Here is a 22451-nt window from a genome sequence, read left to right on the forward strand (position 1 = left end):
GCTCTGAAAAGTCTTTATATGCCTAGCCCTTGCTTCTCTGGTCGACAACACTGCCTGGCATGTGTTGGTGACTCCCCTCTGTGTTGAGTGTGTGTGCTGCATGCACAAGGCCTGGTGAGCTGCTAGGCTGTGTGTGTGTACCAGTACTTGGTATCTGGCTTGGTCCTTGGGTGTGAGATGATCAACTCGGCAGAGCTGATCGATATCTGCTCAATTCCATTTCTTCTATTAACCTGCCAAGTGGTTTTACCACTTGGCATAATCTCTGTTTGGTGTGTTTGTGTGCAGGGAAACCAGAAGATGATCAAGATGAAGATCAACTCATCTTATAGAATTTAGGATAGATCATCTACTTTGTAATTTTCTTTTCTTTTTTCTTTTTAATTTTCTATTTCTCCAATTCTTGTAATGTGTTGTAAATTTATATCTCAATTCTGGATATTGTAATTGACATTGTATTTTGTGTGATTATTAATAAAGCTCAAGTTTTCCTTAATGAGCTTTACTTAGTTGTTATACTATTTATATTCTTCATTACTTATAATTGTTTGTTGAGTTATCTCAAGTTTGAATTATGAGATAACAATTTGATGTTTGAATTTGAAATTCAAATTCAACTTTAGGTTTGAATTCAATCATGCAACTTAATTTTGAATTCAATCATGCAACTTAAGTTTGTGATGCAAAATCCCTTCTCTCTTCTCCAAAACCCTAGTTTAGTTGAATAAGAGCAAGTTTGTCGCACTCTCGAAACCCTAACCCTGTAAGGTGTCGAGAGAGAAACTTGTCCCCCTTCGATGCAGTTTTTGTTTAAAAGCGCGAAATTTCCCCAGAATTTGCAATGCAATGCACATCCCTTTCTAAAATCTACCCCTCGATCGTCTCTAAACCTGGGACATTACAGTTACTGATCTGGACCCAGTTAAGCAACCTTCAGAGACGGTACTGAATTCTGTACCAGTGTGGGTGAAGATATACGACGTGCCATGGGGGAAGCAAGATAAGGAGTGGGGCATGAAATATGGCGATGGGCTAGGAGAGGCGATGGAAGTGGATGTGCCTGCCAGTGAACAACATAAGAAGGAATATCTCCGTGTGAGAGTTAAACTGCCGTATGATAGGCGCTTGCAGCCATATATGACCGTCGGCGTGAAGGGTAAACCCCAGGAGAAGAAGAGGTATAGGCTGCAGTATGAACGCCTTCCGTACTACTGCACCCATTGCGGCTGTATGGGGCATAAGACGGACGTGTGTGAGAAAAAGATTCAAGGAGCTCCGTCGCTGAACTATGATGCGCATGAGCTTCGCTGCAGCCCGCAAAAGAAGTTTGAGCACCGGCCACACTATGTGCCACCACCAGCAAAGAGAGGCTTGAGCTTTGCGAGTTTTGGCAGTGCGGAATCACACAAGGGAGGGGCGCGTCAGCATAGCCGAGAGCAGCGCCGCGCGAGTGTCACACCAGAACGTGCGCCATCGCATGTTGAATCCGCTGATGATAATGCCATGCCACCCCTGGAGGATGACCCGGACTATGTTGCAATGCAAGCTGAGCTCGTACAGAGGGAGAGACAGGTGCCAGTAGAAGTTGAAGAAAATTTGGTGGCAGGCGTGGATGCGATGCTTGTTGATCAGAGGCAGGATAGGCTACCACCAGCTTATGCAGGTGGAGCTGCGGCGGGACCGATTGTGGAGTTCCCGGAAGAGGACGGTCAAGCCAAGGAGCAGAGCGGCCATGACAACACGGTGCACATCACTATGACGGAGGACATGCTGTCCCGGCTACATCACATGCATGGGGGGAGTGTTTCATCGTCGAGAAGTGGCAGCCGACACCATGGACCGAGGGCAAGCGATATGATCCCAGCCCTACTGGGTCTATCCTCCCTGCAGGTGTCCTTCGGGTCCATGAGTGACACGGTGATGGCGCCAGCTGATACGATACTTGGGAAGCGTGTAGCGGAGGAGGCGGAAGTCCAGGGCGAGCGATTGGAACTATCTCTTGGGCTGGACTACGCAGGTCATGAGGCGGGTACTCCGCCAAAGAAGGGGAAGACGCAGGGTACACAAGTGAAGCCAGCTGAAACGAGCAAGCCACAGAAGGTGTACACAAGGGCAAAGAGCATGGCAGCCACCGGACATAAGCCATCCGGGAAACTGACGAGACCAAATGTGTGGTCTCGTCAGGAGCAATGAATTGCGTATCCTTCAACTGTCGGGGAGCAGGGAACAAACCGACAGTTAGAGAGCTTGCCACTATTTCCCAAGTTTGGAGTCCGCGTTTATTTTTCATTTGTGAAACTAGGCAAAGTACGAATAAGATGCGTAGGCTGCGTCATAGGTTAGGTTTAAAAGGTTTTGCTGGTATTAGTAGTGATGGTCTTAGCGGTGGTTTGGCTCTTTTCTGGCATGATCAAATAAGTGTAGAGATCCAAGATATTAATGAAAGATATATCGATGCGTATGTGCGTGACTCTCCAAATGCGCCTCAATGGCGTATTACTTGTGTGTATGGTGAACCTCGGGTTGAGGACCGTCATCTTATGTGGGATAAACTCCGAAATCTTAAAGTAGGCTCCAAGCTCCCGTGGCTGGTCTTGGGTGATTTTAACGAAGTGCTCTGGCAGGAGGAGCACTTATCCTGTACCCCACGGCCAGTTCACCAAATGAACGCTTTCCGTGAGGTTTTGTATGAATGCAATCTAACCGATCTTGGTTTTTCAGGTGTACCATATACCTTCGATAATAAAAGGATCGGGAGAGCTAATGTCCGGGTTCGCCTTGATAGAGCTGTGGCTTGCCCGGATTGGCGAGACCGCTATGCAGATACAAGGGTGCTACATCTCACATCACCTGTCTCGGATCACTGTCCTATCCTTGTGCAATTGGAGAAAGAGGTGTGTATGCCGCAGAGACAGGCCAAGCGCCAGTATGAAATATTATGGGAAATGGAGGCTGATTTACCAGAGAGGATAGCTACGGCATGGGGGGAAGCGGGACAGAAAAATGACTTGGCTGATATTATGCAGGGCCTAGACCGGGTGATGTCTACCTTACAGACATGGAGCAAACGTAAATTTGGTAACATTCTGAAGGAGTTGGACAAATCAAGGAAACAACTAGAGGCTTTGAAGATCGCAAATGCAGACCAACGTGAAATCATCAAGCTACAGACCGGATGAACGAGCTCTTATATAAAGAAGAGATGCTCTGGCTCCAACGCTCTCGAATAACCTGGTTAAAGGAGGGTGATAGGAACACAAAAAAATTTCACCAGAAGGCGGTCTGGCGGGCACGTAAAAATAAAATCAAACGACTGAAGGACAGTGAGGGCGTTTGGAAAGATGCTCCGTCCGACATGGAAAGGATGGCTACCTCATATTTTAAAGAACTGTTCACTCGTGACCCCTCGCTAAACTCTGATAATCTGATTGCCTTAACCAAAGAGACGGTGACTAATGAAATGAATGATGTTTTATGCAGAGACTTCACAGAGATAGGTCCTCTGAAAGCTCCAGGGGTGGATGGATTCCCGGCCAGATTTTACCAACGGAATTGGGCCACTATAAAGGAACAGGTCATAAACGCTGTTAAGTTATTTTTCGCTACTGGACATATGCCAGAGGGTGTCAATGATACTGCTATCATTTTAATTCCGAAGAATGATCAGCCGGAAACCTTGAAGGATTTCCGGCCAATAAGCCTCTGCACAGTTATATATAAGGTTACTGCGAAATGCATGGTCAACAGGATGTGGCCAATACTGGGAGATATTGTGTCCATTAATCAAAGCGCTTTTGTCCCAGGTAGATTGATCACTGATAATGCCCTGGTGGCCTTCGAATGCCTGCACTATATTGAGCAAAATACAAATATGAATAAAGATTTTTGTGCTTACAAGTTGGACCTGTCCAAAGCTTATGACAGGGTGGATTGGGATTTTCTGAAGAAAGTGATGCAAAGGATGGGTTTCTCTCGCCGATGGGTGGATTTGATAATGTCGTGTGTCACCTCGGTGAGTTATAAGGTAAAATTTAACGGGAACCTCCTGGATTCATTTTCTCCTTCTCGGGGCCTCCGACAAGGTGATCCTCTCTCTCCATTCCTCTTTCTATTTGTTGCGGACGGTCTATCAACACTTTTACAAAATGCAGTTGATAATAATGTTATTGATCCGGTTAAAGTATGCCGAAGGGTGCCAGGAGTGTCCCACCTTTTATTTGCAGATGATAGTCTACTCTTCTTCAAAGCACAGGGGATACAGGCACAAAGCATCATCCAAATTTTGAATGTCTATGCCTCTAGTACGGGACAGCTCATCAATCCCGCAAAATGTTCGATAATGTTTGGAAGTGTTTGTCCTTCTGATCGGCGGGCTGAAATAAAGCAGGTGCTCGGAATACAGCAGGAGACGTTTGAAGCAAAATATTTGGGGCTGCCAACGCCTGATGGGAGGATGAGTAAGAATTTGAGAGTCTGCAGGCGAAATTAGCTAGATGTCTAGTAGAGTGGGATGACAATCATAAATCACAAGCTGCAAAAGAAGTCCTTATTAAATCCATAGCACAGTCCATTCCAGTGTATGTGATGAGCGTTTTTAAACTCCCCCTTGGGCTATGTGATGAGCTAACTAAGATGATAAGGCGCTACTGGTGGGGAGCGGAAAATGGGAAGCGGAAGACACACTGGATTTCTTGGGACATTATGATGCGACCAAAGAATTATGGGGGAATTGGGTTCAGAGACATGCGCCTCTTTAACCAAGCTTTACTGGTTCGACAAGATTGGCGTTTGCTACAGTTCCCTGATACCTTATGTGCACAAATTTTAAAAACTAAGTATTATCCTAATGGTTTTTTATGGGACACTGTGTTTTCAGGGAATGGATCTTCGACATGGCATGCAATTGAGTATGGTCTTGAGCTGCTCAAACAGGGGCCATATGGCAAGTTGGGAATGGAGCGCACATCAGAGCCTGGAGGGACCCATGGATCCCAAGATAAGTAAGTCACCAGCCACGCTCAGAACAAGGAAGATGTCGGTACCGGTGGGTGGCAGATTTCCTGTTGCCAGATGGATCATGGAATTGGAACAATATTTTATCCAGGATGATATCCAGGACATTATACGCATCAAACCATCAAGAAGGAATGAAGAGGACTTTGTGGCTTGGTTTCCAGAGAAGAACGGGCTGTTCACAGTTAAAAGTGCATATAGGTTTGCGCTTCACAGAAGTATGATGCAGCAGGATCGAGACGCCACAAGCTCTCGACCGGACGGGGCTAGCCCAAGTTGGAAACTAATTTGGAAATGCCCAGTCCCGCCTAAAGTCCGCACCCTGGCTTGGAAGATCTGTCGGAATGCTATAGCAAGTCAAGCTAATATGAAGCGCAGGGGTATGGCAACTATGGCGGTGTGCCAAATTTGTGGCCGAGAGGACGAGGATTCCATCCACATGTTTTTTCGATGCCCGCATGCACAAGGACTATGGCGAGCAATGTCGGAGGAATGGGACCTACCGAACATTGAGGTGCTACGCCCGGAGGGACAGAACTGGCTGATGAATCTACTCCATGCTTGTTCGGAAGATCAGCGGGTGAAAAGCCTTATGACGCTGTGGCGGATATGGCATGCGCATAACAAGCTCACGCACGATAAACCTTGTCCACCCATCGAAGGTTCGAGGAGGTTTCTAGTAAGCTACCTTGACTCCCTCTTATTGATCAAACAGTCCCCAGATGCGGATATAGTAAAGGGGAAGATGGTGATAGATCAACAGCGAGGTTTTCAGAGGGACTCCCGTACTGAAAGCAGGCAAGCAGGCGACAGGAAGCGGAACAGCGATGGCTGCCACCGCCAAGCGGCCACGCCAAGTTGAATGTCGACGGAGCTTACTCGGCTGATGGAAGGGCGGGCATAGGTATGGTACTGCGGGACTGTCAAGGAAAGGTCGTCTTCACGGCGTGCCGACAAGTGCTGAATTGCCAGGACGCCCTAGAGGCTGAGCTTCTGGCGATCGAGGAGGGCACCAAGCTCGCTCTACTCTGGACTCCAATGAACTTCATAGTAGAATCGGATTGTTTAGAAGGTATCAACTGGATTAAGCAGAGCTCTCCAAATGGCTCTGCCCATGCTTTTCGGATCAATGCTATATGAGATCTGTTAAGGGAAAGAGAAAACAAGCTAGTTAAGATTAGTAGGGATGCAAACAATGCAAGCCATGTGCTTGCCCAATTAGGTCGGGTTCAGAGATGTTGCTTATATATATTCACTTAAATTTCAGGCCTGCAGTTCAAACATGTCAATTGTCAGCCAGAACTGGGGTTCAGAGATCCATGTGCTGGCAACAGTCTCAGCTCTTGCTAGCTTCGTCGACGTACGTACTTCTTGATCAAGTCCAGCCTGTATCTTCCTAGCCAAGGGAAATTACATGCGTACGTGCTTCTTATCAAGTCCAGCCTGCATCTTCCTAGCCCAGGGAAATTAAATACAGGGACCGGTATCCGATCCAAGCATACTGCAGCGCTGCAAATTAAATCCACGTTTAAAACAAAGCATCAGTTGTGAAACGATAGAAGGACGCAACATGCATGCTCTTCTTCATGATGGAATCAGTATCAACATTTTAGGTCCTAGTGCAAAAAAAAAAATTCTAAATCCCTGTCTAGCCGTGTTATCTGAAGACATAGAATACATTTTTTTTTTCCTTTTACAGAAGCAGTCCAATTTGTTAATATGAGAGCTGGGACTGAATTTTATCTCTACTAGATTCTGTGCACATGGGTCATGTACTCATGTAAGACATGTAGTCACAATTGCAGATAGCAAGGATATCTTCTAGTGTACAAAAACAAGAACTAAATTCTGCTTGACCAGGAAGGAAAAAGTAGAGATTTCTGTGCAAAGATGTACATCATGTCTCATAATTTTACTCCAACCATGAAGCCATTGCTGCAGAGTTCTGACTCTCAGCACAAACTACTCTTCTGAGTTCTGACTGAAGCCATGATTTGATATGCACTGCCAATACTGAATGGGTATAATAGTACACTATAGTTCCATGTCACGTACAACTGATAGACTCGTGATACAAGCAATACCTGATATATGGCCGAGATGCTTTACATAATATATAGGCCTTTCCAAATAACATGTTAAAAAAAGAAAAAATAACATGTTCGGTTGAAGAAAACATAGTTATAAGGAATAGTCTAGGTTTAAGCGGAGCTACAATTTATACTAGTAGCTAACACTGGAAGAGCACAATTCATCAAACATTAAAAAGCAGGAAGAAGATCCAGAACACTGAAAATATGTATACAAGATGATCAGAAGGTCAAGGTAAACCATACCTCAGTAGAGGGGAACTTTGTTTTGCTAGTCCACATTTTGTCACATGCCCTCGCACTTGCAGGCAATCAACCTAGGATGATGTAAATCAACATCAGTGGAACTTGAAAATGCCACATGAAAAACCACCGAGTGATATTTCAAATTAAAACTGCCAAGGACAGAAAGGAACTCGATGCAAAGTTGCAAACGAAGACTTTGAAATTATCTCGACAAATAAAATGGCTCACAGCTGTTTCTGCCTACCCTGCTGCAAGATGATGGTTCATCAAAGCAAGTTCACACTGCTAAGCTAAAAATATTACAGTGCATAAAAAAGGCAGACATCATCACCACAAAGCTGTTACTCAGACGTGCAAGGACCTTCAATTTTTCCTCTCTGCACTAGCAGATCAGCCTAGGATATTTGTTAACAAGATATGCAAGCTGCTACATGACTACATCACAAATAAAACCTCGGTGTCGATTGGAATAAATAACCAGGGCACCCACCGTGAATCAGGATGCATAACAAGCCCAATAACACCAGCAGTAGTAATCAAACTGAATCTCCAAAAAAATGTCATCTACATTCAAATCACTACATACATGACACTAAACTCGATCAATGGTTCGGCTGGAACGGAATCAGTGCCATCTGCCTCCTTTGCATACAGACGAACTAATGGTTGGAGGAAGAATAACCATTATAACTGTCATCCTTCTCCGCATCCGTATGTTTCACTTCAGCTTCCAGTTTGACATCAACACTCTGTTGTGGACAAGATGGCTCGGCACCTTGCGTGCTTGAGTTGATATTTTCCATTGCTGAGTCGTATGTTGCTGCCAGCGCTGGTGAAGAAGGTCCAGGAGAGGGCGCAGAGTCGACACCGTTATTTTCCTCACTCAGAGGCATAGAATCCATCAGCAGTAAACTATGATCCATTTCGGCAGGATGTCCGGCTTCATCAACATACTCATTGTGCTGTGGAATGACAAAATCTGCTGTCTCACAGTTCTCAGTGGCTAATGAAGCTGAGCCATAATTTTCATCCACACCAAGTAATAAATTGTTGGAACACTGGTTTTCCTCATCCATAGGTTCTAGGGTCAATCTAGCATGCTCCACTGTATGAAGGTCCTCATCTTCCTGGTATTGAACTTCTTGATTGTCACTTAAAATGTTCTGTTCAACTTCAAGCAAAAGTTGAGGCTCATTGTGGGCGGCAGCTGAGTCAACATGTGAACCAGTAGCTGAACCAAAAGGTGAAGCCTCTGGGCCACTCTTTTCCTTCATCTCACCAAGATCATGGAGCACATCTTCAAAACCATGCAGAAATTCAAAAACTAAGGCTTGTGTGGCCGTATCAGCTGTGGATGACATGGCTGTCTTGGCCTTCTTCATCATGCCATGCAGCTTATCAACCTACAGGAAATAATTCATGTTCAATACTAAGTTAGTATGTCTGGACTACTTGGACAATTCACATTTAGCACTCGTGATTAATATTAGTTCAGTCATATGCAGGATCTAATTATATGAACGTAATGCATAATTTAGATTTACCGCTTTGCGGATCATAGGAGACTTGGCCTTGTATTGAAGATCAGAGGAATCATCAGGTGGAGATAAAAGTCCTGCTTCAGCATCATCACTGGTTGATGGCACAAGATACCTCCGTGTAGCTCCAGAGTACCACTGCAGATACTCGTCGTAAGATGACAAATCATATTGCTCAGCCTCCCGAAATATGCGATGCCGCCGTGCTTCCCATTCCTGAATATACTCATGATGCGTCTCTTCCCAATTCTCACGCTCTCTACCACGTCGACTAATACGATGTAATGTCTGCAGTGTAGGACGAAAAGGTGGTGGAATGCATTGGCGGAGCCCGAATTGCCGCATCACTCGCTCAGGCAGATACATCTCAACTATAGGAAAATTTATTAACGGTGCTTGAGTAATCCAAAGGTCAGCATCTTTTGTGCAGAGTGGTGGTAAGCTCAACGACTCGATGAGCATGTACGGCTCCCATTTCAACTGATCTGCTCGCTGTAGGTTTAGCTCATCTCTGTACTGCTTAAGACAGCGAGTAGCATTCTGACTTTGTGCGCGAGCACCGACCCAACGAAAGCCAATTGGGGGCAAGTCTTGTGGGATGTCTGTCTCCATGCATAGGGAAGACCGAGCCAATGGTCTGCCAACATGGGAGTGCTCCCAACTCCAAAGCTGCAAGAGAAGCAAAGAACCACCTATGTTCTTGATATTGTGGGAGGAGGCAACAGAGCAAAGGGCCCGGTATAGGAAGGCAAGGGCTGCGGAGCCCCAGCTGTATGTTCCAACAAGAGAAAGATCAGCAATCAGTGGAAGATATATCAGACTCATCCTTCCTGTCCCGTCTGGAAAGAGCACCCCACATAAGAGGCTCAGGATATATGCTCGAACATGCCTCTGTACTGTCTGATCATCAGCCCCTTCTGGTAACTCATAGAAGTGCTTCTTCAGCCATTTGTAATGCAAAAAGGACTTCCCAGGCATTGATAGACCTCTAGGATCGTGACCTAGACAATCAACGACCATCTGCCCATAATCATGATCCGTAGTACAACAAACCGGGCGGCCGTCAATAGGAAGAGCAAACAACATTGCAACATCTTGAAGTGTAACTGTCATCTCCCCAGAAGCCAAGTGGAAGCTGTGGGTTTCTGGCCTCCAACGCTCAACAAGAGCAGTAATCAAGGCTTTATCCAACTGAGGCATTTTCTGGCAAATTTGCGAGAGCCCCAGAAGTCCTGCATCCCTCAGATAAGGACGATATCTCTCATGAAATTTCAATGGTTTGTGGTGGCGCAGTTTCAACTGATCCACGGCCTGCAATAATATAGAATTCAGTATTACATATTGCAAAAATTATTTCCATTCTATTAACTTGTTATCGGTGAAATAAGAAAGCATTTATTGTGCTGAGATTAACCTGATCACCAAAAATTGCATCAGAACGGTGGTTAATCTTAGGATTGAGTAGTGTGCTAGATGCAGGTTCCACAGGTCCTACACAACAAGCAGGGGCTTGTTCCAGAGTGAACTCGCCATTGTCCTCTCTATCAGAAATGGTACTTGGAGAAGAAGGTACAGATGTCTCATGGTAATCCATGTAATTTTCTGCCACATCAGCTCTCCCACGGCCGCGGCCCCTGCCACGGCGCACGCCTCCTCTTGCCCTTGAAGACATGGACTACTCTGCACAAAATATCCACGAAATCAGTTGCAAAAATACCATAGATGATCACAGCAAGGAAGGATTAAAAGCACTGCCCAGTACATTAGGAGGAAAAGAACTTATGTTTTCTCTACTACTATAATGTAGGAGTTTTGAATTTGAATTTAGACTCCTCTCAGTTCCCGCCAAAACACCTCTAAAGCAATTGTAGCCCTTGATCTGTAAAACAAATCTATCTCTTCCGTTCATCAAGTATTGGTGGGCATAATCCAACGGTAGCGGAGCTCTGGATTCGCTTCTCCACTGGGGCACCAAATTGTCAACCTCGAAGCTCGATCCTGGCCTCCTGGGTGTGTGAATGTCCTAGGAGCTGGCCGAACTTTCTGGAGGCAATCAATACAGACTAGAAACATGTGGGTGCTCTTATGCGAGTTTTTTTTCCTTGATCGGCACTGGGGAACCTGAGAATGGTTCAGAAACAGAGCCATACCTCAACCAGACCCGCACGTATATTAATGTCAGTCCAACCCCATCTAAAACCATTTAATATCATTTTCAACCCAACGAAAACCATACCCACTTTATTCTCCACCCAAACCGAACCAAAACCCAGTACAAACCTGTGGGTTTGAACCCTTTTGCTGAGTTGGTTGAGAACCAGCTAAGCGACAACTCACAACTCCTGCTATCAGCGGCAGTGCGGGAAACAAGCTAATCCAGAACTGCAGGGAGGATGGGCCAGAAAGCTGCGTGAGAGTGGCGATTGCTGAGGCAGCGGAGCCAGGGTCAGCGAGCCGAGCGCAAGCAGTGGCGGCGGTCGTAGAGGCTTCACCGGCGTGCCGTGCACGTGGTCAGCGCGATCCGAATGCAAGCCACGACGGCGGTCACAGCGCCTGCGAAGGCGAGCCGAGTGCACACAGCAGCGGCGCAGGTTACGCCGGGCAGCCGAGCGCGAGCAGCGGCGGCGGCGGTCGCAGAGACTGCACCAGCGAGCCGTGCGCGGCGGCGGCGCCTGTGGTCGCACGGGCAGGAAGACAGGAAGAGATAGGAACGGCTCGTCTGGAACTGATTCTCCAACCGGGTGTAAACCATGGGTTTCACTTGTTTGGAACCAAACCTATTCGGACCCGAACCAAACCATACCCACCTGTTTTGTAAAAGAAACCAAACTGAACCAAACTTTTGTGAAGCTCTGCCCATTTACACCTGAACCAGATGAGCCCACAGCGAGGAACCGAACCAACACACCCGGTTTACTTAAAACCATTCTCAGCTTACGTCACGTGCACATGAAACTTTTTAATGGGAAACCAGAAGTGACCATGTGAAGCCAGGCAGGTCCTCTCTTCTGTTAGGATCTTTTGCGGCCATTTTCTTCCAAAATTGGACTGTGTTGAAGATTGGTGAGAAGCGCACCTCTCCAGTTTTGTGACGAAGGCTTACCTTATTAAGCAGGATCATTTTCTTTAGCGGGACAGAGCTGGCACGTTTCTTGGTGCTAAACGAATACTCCCTCCATTTTAATGAATAAGGCGTCCTTTTTTGCGTGTTTTTTAACTACAAATTACTCTAAATATATGAAGATAATTCGTATAAAATTAGCATCATCGAAAAGTTCTTTTCAATACGAATCTAATAATACTAATTATGTACAATACAATCTAGATTTTTTGCTTATATTTTTTAGTCAAAATTCGTGTTGAAATACGTGTGCGCTTTATTCATTAAAATGGGAGGTTGTAAGAAACTTACCACCTCCACCTTCAGTTGAAATTAATATTGGCGGGACACTACCCATGCGCGTCTGCACATTAAATTATTCCTAAAAGAGGGAGTAAATCGGTAATATTGAAAATTTAAATACGTTTTAACCTTCATATTTTTTTGGATTGTTTGACCGACAATTTTTTTTATCTCTTACTCCCTCTATCCTTGAAATAGCGTATTTCTAACTTTTTTTGGAGAGTCAAACTACTTTATACTTTGACTGGGTTTACGCAAAAATATAAAAAAATATAGTATACAAAATAATTATATGATGAAAAATATATTTTATTATGAATCTAATTATACTAATTTAATGATATAAATATTGGCACATTTTTATATATCGATGGTTTAATTTATAAGGCTTTCCTTTCCAAAACATTTGGAAGTACTACATTCTTTCTTGGATGGAACAAAATAATTATATGATGAAAAATATATTTTATTATGAATCTAATTATACTAATTTAATGATATAAATATTGGCACATTTTTATATATCGATGGTTTAATTTATAAGGCTTTCCTTTCCAAAACATTTGGAAGTACTACATTCTTTCTTGGATGGACGGAGTATTTAGAACTTGCTTACAGTAACAAATCAAATTCAATAAAAAAAATAGGAAACACAAAACATACTTACTAACCCATTTCAATGAATAAAGTCTATTTTTTTGAGAAGTCAAAAGTCTGACCATGTTATTAGAGAAAATCATAAACATGTACAATCGTAAATCAATATGTTAGATACATCATGAAATATATTTACATATGATATCTATATAATACTCCCTCCATTCCTTTCTATAGTGCCTATAAATTTTTGGCACGGAAATTAGCGCAAGAGTAGTTTTTACACAAGACCCCCTGGCTGAACGATTTGAGATCAGAGTAAAATTAGGGAAATCGATAACTTCCTAACTTACCGTAACAAATTCCACAAATCTGTCTGGTTGACTCTCCTTATATGTGCAGCCAGGTTTAATTAAGGAAAGAAAAACATTGCTTCCTAAATCTAAGCAATCTTTGGGGCCATGCGTTAGGAATCTCAATTAACTGTTTCCTATTTTGTATGGATTTTTTTCATGCATGTCATGTGGGAGTTGACCGGTGGAGGGGGTGATTGAAAAAAAGCCAAGCTACAACCTTATATTGTGAAACAAATGCCAAAAATCTATAGGCACTATAGAAAGGAACGGAGGGAGTACTATAGTTGTTGGTGGTTTTCTCTCAATGCTTAGTCAAAGTTTGTTAGTTTAACTTTATGAGTCAAACTAGCCAAAATTTATGTTTTTGATTTGTCACCATGTCAGAAAATACTCTTATTTCATATATATTACAAAAATAATTGTGATGTTCTTAGTTTATAATTTATTTTGATCACTTACTTATTACCTTTTTTTTAAGTTGTATACTCTTATACTTTTATATCGCAACGTGCAAAGCACGTGCTACTTACAAGAAAATAACTCTGTACAAAATGAAACAGGACATATACTTAAAATATAGGGCATTCATGTTCCATTAGAAATCTTTGGCACAGTGTAATCTGTCAGATGTGAGTCATTTACACCCCAAATTGCTCCGCATAACTAGCTACTTGCAAATTGCAATGACCAACTGAAACATTAAACCTCGAACCGGAATTTATTTGCCATGGAGAAAGAAAGTCCTAGACAAGTGTTTAGTCGGACTGAGCAATTTCTTCATCCTTAGAAGGTCAATCGCCGATAAATTAATAGACAATGCATATGTTTATAAACAACATTTTCGAACGGGAGGCGCCTAGGTTACCCAATAAGACTATAGGTACTCATGAGTTCATGATATGTACACATAAAGTGCAATAAATAAACCCTAACCAGATCTGCACTAGAGCTAAACAAGACATGAAAATAATCTGGGGATGGAGAGAGTACTTGATAGGGTACTCGAAACCGGCGGCTGCGCAGGCGACCGGAACGCGGTGACGAGGCAGGGAACTCCAATCTGCAGGGGGGGGGAGGGCTTGGGGGTAGGGGAGGATACGGCGGCGCCGCCGCGGGCGGAGCTCCGGTGGTTCGTCCGGCGACCGGCGGCGGCCCCTAACCCTAAAGCGGGCGGGTAGTTCCTGTCACACAAGCGGGCAAGACGTACACAAGGTGGGCACTACCAGGCGAAGAAGACGTAGAATAAGGTAACGCAATCAGGGTAGCGTGCGTTAAGTTATGTGCGGGCCCGTGGGCCAGCCTGCGTGTATGCGATGTGGGCCAGTTGGGCTGGCAGATGCCGGAGACTCCGAGGCCTCCGCACCAATTACTCCCTCTCTCGCAGTTGAATATAAATTAGACGTGCGCGTACCTTCGTAAATTTAATTAAGTTAACATTAGTTATATGTTATAAAATTATATCATTAAATTTTTTAGATGTCTAAATCATTTGAATAAATAATCATAAAAGCTTTAGTGAAAGCAATATGTTTATTAGAAGGTGTTGATTTAGAACTAGTTGCAATAACGTTTTCACCGTAGAGTTCATCTTCATCATATTTAGATTATATATAATCATTGGACAAAAGGTTAGATAAATTAGGATGTTCCTTTTCAGCTATGTCATCATCTAATAACTCACTTTCAGTATTTGTTGACATCTTAAACAATGGTGAACTAGCTAAAGCACCAATTTTCTTTCTAATATCGGTAGTAGTAGCAGTATTATGTGAAAAATATGGCCTGATAGGCAAGTCTTTGTCTATTCGAGCAGTGGAAGGCATCATAACCTTCTTAGAGACTTCTGTATCCTTTCACATGATGATAAATAAATAAGGAACAAAAAGTAAATAATAACAAGTGGTCTTACTAATGAAGCTAGGTTTTCCAGAAAAGACGTCAGAAAATGTCTTGATACCCACAAGTATAGGGATCGCTGAAATATTCGATGGGAAGTATTACCCAAATTTTATAGTTTGACTCAAGGTGAATACAAGAATAGTAGTAAGACTTTAACAATTGAGGCCTCACTCTCAACCACATTTGTGTATCAATATTCTCAAAAAGGAAGTGGTGACTGCAACAGTTGAATCAAAGCAGTAAAAAGCAATAGACAATAGTAGCATATTTCTAGTTTTTACTAAAAGTAGTGAACTTGTAACTTCAGTGGCCAAAAGTGTAGGTATGAGGAGATAACGGGTTGTTGCATGAATAAGATTGATCATGTAATGTGATACAAATAACATAATGTTCATCTCTCTAACTCCGCTGTGTATAGGTATGTGATCCAAATATAGTTATGCATAATAATTAAGAAATTTGCACAACATCTATTGTCCTACATGCCAATTTCACTGGGGCCAACTTGGAACTACAGGTAATTAAGGTATACCCTTTTGAATAACCCGGAACAAAGCATTAGCATTCCATGAACACACAGTGTACTCAAACTGTCACATGTTCCCCCCCTTTTTTTCCCTAACTTCCACTTTATGGTTTGCAGGTTTAACATAAGAATAGGCAATACAATTTACATATAAACACAAAACTCATAATAATATTCCTCTTTTTTTCCTAACTGCCACTTTAGGGTTCGCAGGTTCAACATAATAATAGGCAATACACTTTGCAGATAAATACCAAACTCATATATATGATGGGACAATAAAAGTTCAGTACTGAAATCATGTCATTCGGGCCCTAGAAACAAGCCTTAAACATAGAAAAAGTGTATCAACACCATACAAGAATATCCTCAAGATGAGCGCATCAAATCTCGATACATATGCATGAGTTCATAATCAATCTCATCCAATCCCCATCCACCTTACATACCTACAGAGAAATACCCACTCATGGTGATGGAGAGTGAGCACATGGTTGATGGAGACGGTGTTGATGGCGATGGTGGTGAAGATGGTGTCAAAATCTCCCTCTCCAGCGTGGAGAGCAAGACCAATCTGACCCTCGAAACGAAGATTGTGGTTGGTGTGTCTCTCTATTTTGCGAAAAGCTCTGTCCTTCTAGCCAGGTTGGTTTTTAGGGTATATAAGTACGCGAAAGGAATCAGCGAGACGACATCCGAGGGCTAAATGAGCCTAGCTAGTGCGACCTGGGGTGGGCCTCGCACCACATGCCCTATTTCCCAGCATGTTGATCTCCGGGTTGCCCATTTCAGCTCATTTTTTCGTCCTGAAAATTCCAAAGCGTGTCATCTGACCTTTCTTTTTTTTGAGTCTTGTAGCTCCTGTAATGCCCAAACACTAACAGGAGGCTTTCTGCCAGACATAGTTAAAACCGAAATAAAGGGACTTTATAGGAAAACCCATAAGTCATCTATAAATGCACAAGTAATGACATATTAATGCAAATAACAATATCAACTAGTCCTATGAGTTTCTATTATGATGATACCATATGCACCTACCAGGGATACTCTTAGCTGCGGGGATCGCCATGTTCAAAGTTGTCATCGAGCCTCTTCCACCTTAAGCTCGATGTTTTTGTGGTGATCATGTAGGGTGAATTTTTTTTACATGCTTGTTCACAAAATTTGAACAGAGGTGTGTCTTGGCATGACAAACAACATTGCCAATTAGAATTTTCAACATTGCTTTACAAATAATATTTTCCCAATTTTCTAGTGCCAAAATTGTTTTTTTTGTGAAGCAACTACCACAAATAAAATGCAAAACCAAGCCAGCGCAATTTTCGCACAAAGTAGATCATGTGGGATGTCCATTATTCTCACTTTCTTGCTACTTTTGCCAATTTAAATGAGTTTCGGGTGATTTTTCAAAACTAATTAAAATTTAAACTCCAAGTGTGCTCTAGTTTTATATTGAAATTTGGTAAAAAATATTTTTAAGGCACCCAAGTAGGGTGCTAGGCAATATCCAGAAATAAAGTTGAAAGATTCGACCATCTGATATGGATGCCCATGCCAAAAATTTAGACCCAATTTTAAAAGAAATCAAAGAAACATAAAAAATTGCAAAATCGGTTTAAGGAGTCATTTATGTGTTCTACTGCCAAGGAAAAATACCAAACCTAATTTATGTGAATTATTTTTAAAAATTCTTCTAAAAAATTGGTATCATGTATAACTTATCTTGACTTTCAAGTCAAATGACGAAGGAATGGCCACATCCATGGATCCCTTCATGATAATGCATCCAAATTTTGAACAGAGGTGTGTCTTGGAATGGCAAACGACATTGCCAACTAGATTTTCGACATTGGTTTACAATTATTATTATTTTTTTCAAATTTTCTAGTGCCAAAATTGGTTCTTTCGTGTCAAGCAACTACCACAAATAAGATGCAAAACCGAACTAATGTAATTTTCATAGGAAGTAGATCATGAAAGATTCGACAATCTAATATGGATGCCTATGTCTCCAATTTTCACCCCATTTAAAAAGAAATCGAAGAAACATCAAAAAAGGAAATGCAAAAAACTACGCAAGGAGTCCTTTTATGTGTTCTACTACCCTAGGAAAAATAGGAAAACCTAAGTTATGACAATTATTTTTAAAAAGTCTTCTAAACAACTGCTATCATGTATGACTTATTTTGGCTTTCAAGCCAGATGAGAAAGGAATGACCACATTCATGGATTCTTTCATGATAATGCACCCAAAATTTACAAAAAATGTGTCTTGGCATGACAAACAACATTCTTAACTAGAATTTCCAACATTTTTTCACAAATTTTTATTTCCAATTTGTTGCCTGCCAAAACCCACCGGCGAGTAGTGGTTAAGCAACACGAAGAGCCGGAGACTCCCAAGACTGCTAAGTGGGCCCTGGTGCCTCGCGTCGTCCCGCAAAGTCCCAGCACACGTCCTAGCGGTTGCAAGGGCGTGCCACCTGACCTATACCTGATCAGGAAGGTGTTGGATTGCTTCAACTAGTCTCCTGCATGGTAGACACATAAACATTAAATACGAGCCCGATCGGCTCTCAGGTTGCCCTGTGGATCGGCTCAAGGAGCCGATCACCCCATGGTTCACGTTGGATTTACGATGATATGGGGATCTTGCTTGATCAAAACAAAGCTAAACCAATGTACGACAGGTTAGGGTTTTCACCGCATAATCGGAATATCCTACGCGTAGTTGGGCCTAGCAGATACGAAAGATGATGGAAACTATTCCTAAAAGAGGCCTAAAAACGAACGTTAAGTCAATTCCCGGAACATCCCTTATAGGAACGGTGAAACAACACCTCACGCACTACCGGATCGTCCAACCCCAGCATAAGGCCTAATCATGCAGATATTAAACTAATCCTTGGAACAAGGAGCAACTATAACAGATCGGATCTACTAAGTAACGAACAAGCAAGGTGCTGCCCTTACGCCTAGATAGGTGTAAGGGCAGCTAGATGTCGAGGGACGGCATTGCTAAGCAAATAAGCATAAGAAAAGCATCAATGCATGCCCCAACACATCTACGATAAATAGTGCTACTCGCCATCAACAACGCTTCGAGCACGAGTAACACAAGGTAACGAATAAACGTATATCGCCTAGATCGCAAGATGCGATCTAGGCAGCATGATGCTTACCCGGAAGAAACCCTCGAAATAAGGGGTGGCGATGCGCCTGGTTTGTGTTTGTTGTGAACGTGATTGTCCTCTATTTCAGAAACCCTAGATACATATTTATAGTACAAGGGACTTTCTAATTCGGAAGTACACCTAACCGTGTACGAGCTAAACTCTATCTTTTAATTCTAAATACGATCTACTAATAATATACAGATACACGGGCAATTTAGCCCAAACTCTCGTGCAAAGCCGCTTCAGAGATTCTCCACGTGTATATTCTTCAAGCCCATCTCAATTACGGCTCATCTCCTGATTTGGCTAAAATCTGGGGATAACACATGCCCCCCTGGTTTTGGTAATGATAATTCCAAAACCACTCTGTTTTTTCCTTCGAAGAGTCATGTCGTAGCAGAGCAGAACCGTCGCAGTATCCTTTGTCATGATGCCTTGCCTTCTCAATTTCCCTGCACGATTTGACAGTTTTGGTACCATGTTCCTCGGAAACCACCGCAACATTAACTTTCCACTATATCTCCTTTATTTTAACCGCGTCGAGCAGTTTGCTTCTTCATCCTCTTGCTCCATACTAGTCCTCGAAAAACCCTCCTCCACCATGGACTCATCCTCCTCCTCTGCTGCATCGGCTCTTTCCTTCCAATCTTCTTCCTCAGACGAGCCGATGCCAGAGCCCGACCAGTGGGATGAGCCAGAGTGGGACTTCGACTTTGTGCCAGATGGCCCACCCGAAGCCCTCGTTGGGTCAGATGGCGACTTGCCCCTGACCGATGCGGAGGACGACCTCCTGTTCCTCATCGACGGGGAACTGGTGGCGGAGAGCGAGGATGACCTCCTCTCCTGGGGTAGCTTTACCCCCTCCGACGAAGAGGAAGAAGAGGAGGATGAGGAGGACGACGCCTCCTCCAACGAGGAGGAAGAGGAGGGCGACACCTCCTCCGACGAGCCGCCGGCGAAGTGCTTCCGCGGCTGGGCCTGGTCGGATGATGACGAAGACAACGATGATGAGGGGGAAGAAACCCCCATTGAGGGTTACGGCAGTAGCGATGAGGAGCTCGCCAGCAGCAGCACCGGCGGCGGCTACGGTGGCGACGATGAAGACAGCGACGGCCCTTAGGTCAAGGAGTAGTATAGGGCTAGTAGTAGTAGTGCATTAGGCATCAGATGATCTTTTGAGAGCCATCGGCTCTTTCTTGTAAAACTTCCCCTTCGAATCAATGAAAATCGTTCTTCCAATGTGATTCTCCATTTGTTAGATTTCAAATCTTACGACTGCCAAAACAAGTCAACGCGCCAAGAGCCGATAGCAACGTATCGGCCTTTCACCCTCAAACGCCCATAAGACCGAGCTCAAATCCTAAATCAGACAGATATCCAAGCAAACACTCCTCAAATTCAGGCTGCCACTTGATATCTGACCACAACATTTTGCAACTCTAAAGTCGATGGCTGTACATCGGCTGTTTTGTTCTCAAGTCGATGTCCGTGCATCGGCTAAATTTTTTTTTACTGGCCGATTTAAGAATCGGCCCCCGTATCTCACTGACCATCATCCCACATACTTGGGAAATACTTCTTGAGATGCTGGCCATTGACAGCCACTGGGAACTTCACGCCATCCAACTGCTCGAGCATGTATGCATTACCCTTTAAAACTTGATCGACTTTGTACGGGCCGTGCCAATTTGGAGACCATTTACCATACACTTTGTCCTTAGTCCCCAACGGCAATACAGCTTCCCATACCAGATCACCAACCTGGAACTCCTTTGGCTTCACCTTCTTATTATATGCGCGAGCCACCTTAGCTTTATTCTCCTTGATTTTATCAAGTGACCATAGTCTGAGTTCGGTTGCATCCTCAATGCTGTCGCTCATCAGTGCTGCATATTCTTCAGCAGTTAAATCATTCTGAAATGTAATCCGTCTCGACCCAGCCTTGATTTCCCGGGGTAACACGAGCTTCTTGTCCATAGACCAGCCGGTATGGCGAGGTTTTTATTGCTCCATGACACGACATGCGATAAGCCCACAAAGCTTCTGACAATACCTCATGCCATCGTCTAGGGTGCTCGTCGATTTTCCTCTTAATCAACTTGATCAAGCTCTTGTTGGACGCATCAGCCTGTCCATTTGCTTGAGCATAGTATGGAGACGATCGGATCAGCTTGATTCCCATATCCTCGCAGAATTTTCTAAACTCCTTAGAAACGAAGACCGTACCTCCATCGGTCGTGATAGTCTGGGGAATCCCGAATCTATGAATGACATGTTCCAACACGAACCTGATGACATCCTTCGATGCTACTGACTTCATAGGGACGGCCTCCACCAATTTAGTGAAATAATCTGTAATGGCCAGAACCCATTCATGGCCTTTGCTCGATGCATGATGAATTTTGCCGATCATATCCATGCCCCAACCTCGGAATGGCCAAGGTTTGATGATAGGATTCATTGCTGATGCGGGTACCATCTGAATGCTCCCAAACTTCTGACATGCTTGACACCCTTTATAATACTGGAAACAATCTTCAAGCATGGTGGGCCAACAAAATCCCGATCGCCTGATCAGCCACTTCATCTTATGAGCCGATTGGTGAGTTCCACGAGCACCTTCATGCACCTCATGCAAGAGCCGATTGGACTCGGCTGGTCCCAAACATTTGAGAAGTAATCCTTCCAATGTCCTGTAGAACATGTCATCGCCAATCAGTACATACTTCATGGCCCTATATCTTATCCGTTTAAGTGCCCCCCGAGCCGAATCTTGCAAGTAATTGAAGATATCGACTCTCCAATCATCTGGTTCCATGAACTGCACCTGGAAATCGGCTCCATCGGCTACGTCCTTGTATCCTGACGCCGTTTGTGCGAGATTGTTCGCCTCGGTATTTTGCGACCTTGGGATCCAATGGAAGTTTATATATCTGAACCGCGTCATCAGCTCACGGCATTGTATCCATAATGGAAAGAGCGACTCGCTCTCACACTTGTACTCTTCCGTGAGTTGAGAAATCACCAATTTGGAGTCTCCAAAAATCTCAACCGCTTCCGCCCCAGCGTCCAATAGCAACTCCATTCCCTTGCACATCGCTTCGTACTTAGCAACATTGTTGGTGCAAGGGGTAGCTATCCTGATGGAGAAGGAAAATGTTGCCCCCTGAGGCGACACGAGTAGCACGCCGATGCCGTAACCATCCTCACAGACCGATCCATCGAAGAACATGGCCCATGCACGCACAGATAGTGCGGCTACGTCTGTGTTTATTCGTTCAGCGATAAGATCGGCCAACGCTTGTCCCTTGACTGCTTTCGCAGGTTGATACCGGATATCAAATTCCGATAACGCAAACATCCATTTGCCGAGTCGGTCTTTCAGTACAGGAGCCGACAACATGTGCTTGATGACATCCGATTTGCATATGACGATGATTTCTGCTGACAGCAAGATGTGCTGGATCTTGGTGCAGGTGAAAAATAGACAGAGGCACAACTTCTCAATTTCAGGGTACCTTGTTTTCGCATCCAACATCCTTCTGCCGAGGTAGAAAACCACTTTTTCCAGACCATCATAAACCTGCACCACCACCGATGCGAT

At 43.8% G+C, this 22451-nt stretch overlaps 1 protein-coding gene across 2 annotated transcripts; it reads right to left on the reverse strand.

Annotated features, from left to right (window-relative positions):
* Nucleotides 1-6307: 6307 nt before the first annotated feature.
* Nucleotides 6308-14303, reverse strand: LOC124654182 (protein MAIN-LIKE 1-like). Of its 2 annotated transcripts, XR_006988244.1 has the most exons (6): nt 14234-14303; nt 10302-10567; nt 8894-10198; nt 7840-8752; nt 7350-7420; nt 6308-6522 (listed from the first exon to the last, which is right to left on the reverse strand). XR_006988244.1 is itself a non-coding variant. In XM_047193205.1 (4 exons), the coding sequence occupies exons 2-4, from the start codon at nt 10557-10559 to the stop codon at nt 8009-8011; spliced, it is 2307 nt and encodes a 768-aa protein (XP_047049161.1). In that variant the 5' UTR covers nt 10560-10567; nt 14234-14303; the 3' UTR covers nt 7828-8008. The 2 variants fall into 2 exon arrangements, 1 of the variants encoding a protein (XP_047049161.1); XM_047193205.1 differs by lacking the exons at nt 6308-6522; nt 7350-7420 and having other exon boundaries at nt 7828-8752.
* Nucleotides 14304-22451: the final 8148 nt, after the last annotated feature.

The sequence above is a fragment of the Lolium rigidum genome, chromosome 5 (genome assembly GCF_022539505.1).
Source record: "Lolium rigidum isolate FL_2022 chromosome 5, APGP_CSIRO_Lrig_0.1, whole genome shotgun sequence".
Lineage (NCBI taxonomy): Eukaryota > Viridiplantae > Streptophyta > Magnoliopsida > Poales > Poaceae > Lolium > Lolium rigidum.

What these genes read in the sequence shown, in the direction of transcription:
- LOC124654182 (XM_047193205.1), bottom strand. Translation starts at nt 10,559, where the DNA reads ATGTCTTCAAGGGCAAGAGGAGGCGTGCGCCGTGGCAGGGGCCGCGGC. An exon ending in ATGCAATTTTTGGTGATCAG is followed by an intron (nt 10,199 to 10,301) that starts GTTAATCTCAGC and finishes ATATTATTGCAG; the next exon opens with GCCGTGGATCAGTTGAAACT. An exon ending in CTCCTATGATCCGCAAAGCG is followed by an intron (nt 8,753 to 8,893) that starts GTAAATCTAAAT and finishes TATTTCCTGTAG; the next exon opens with GTTGATAAGCTGCATGGCAT.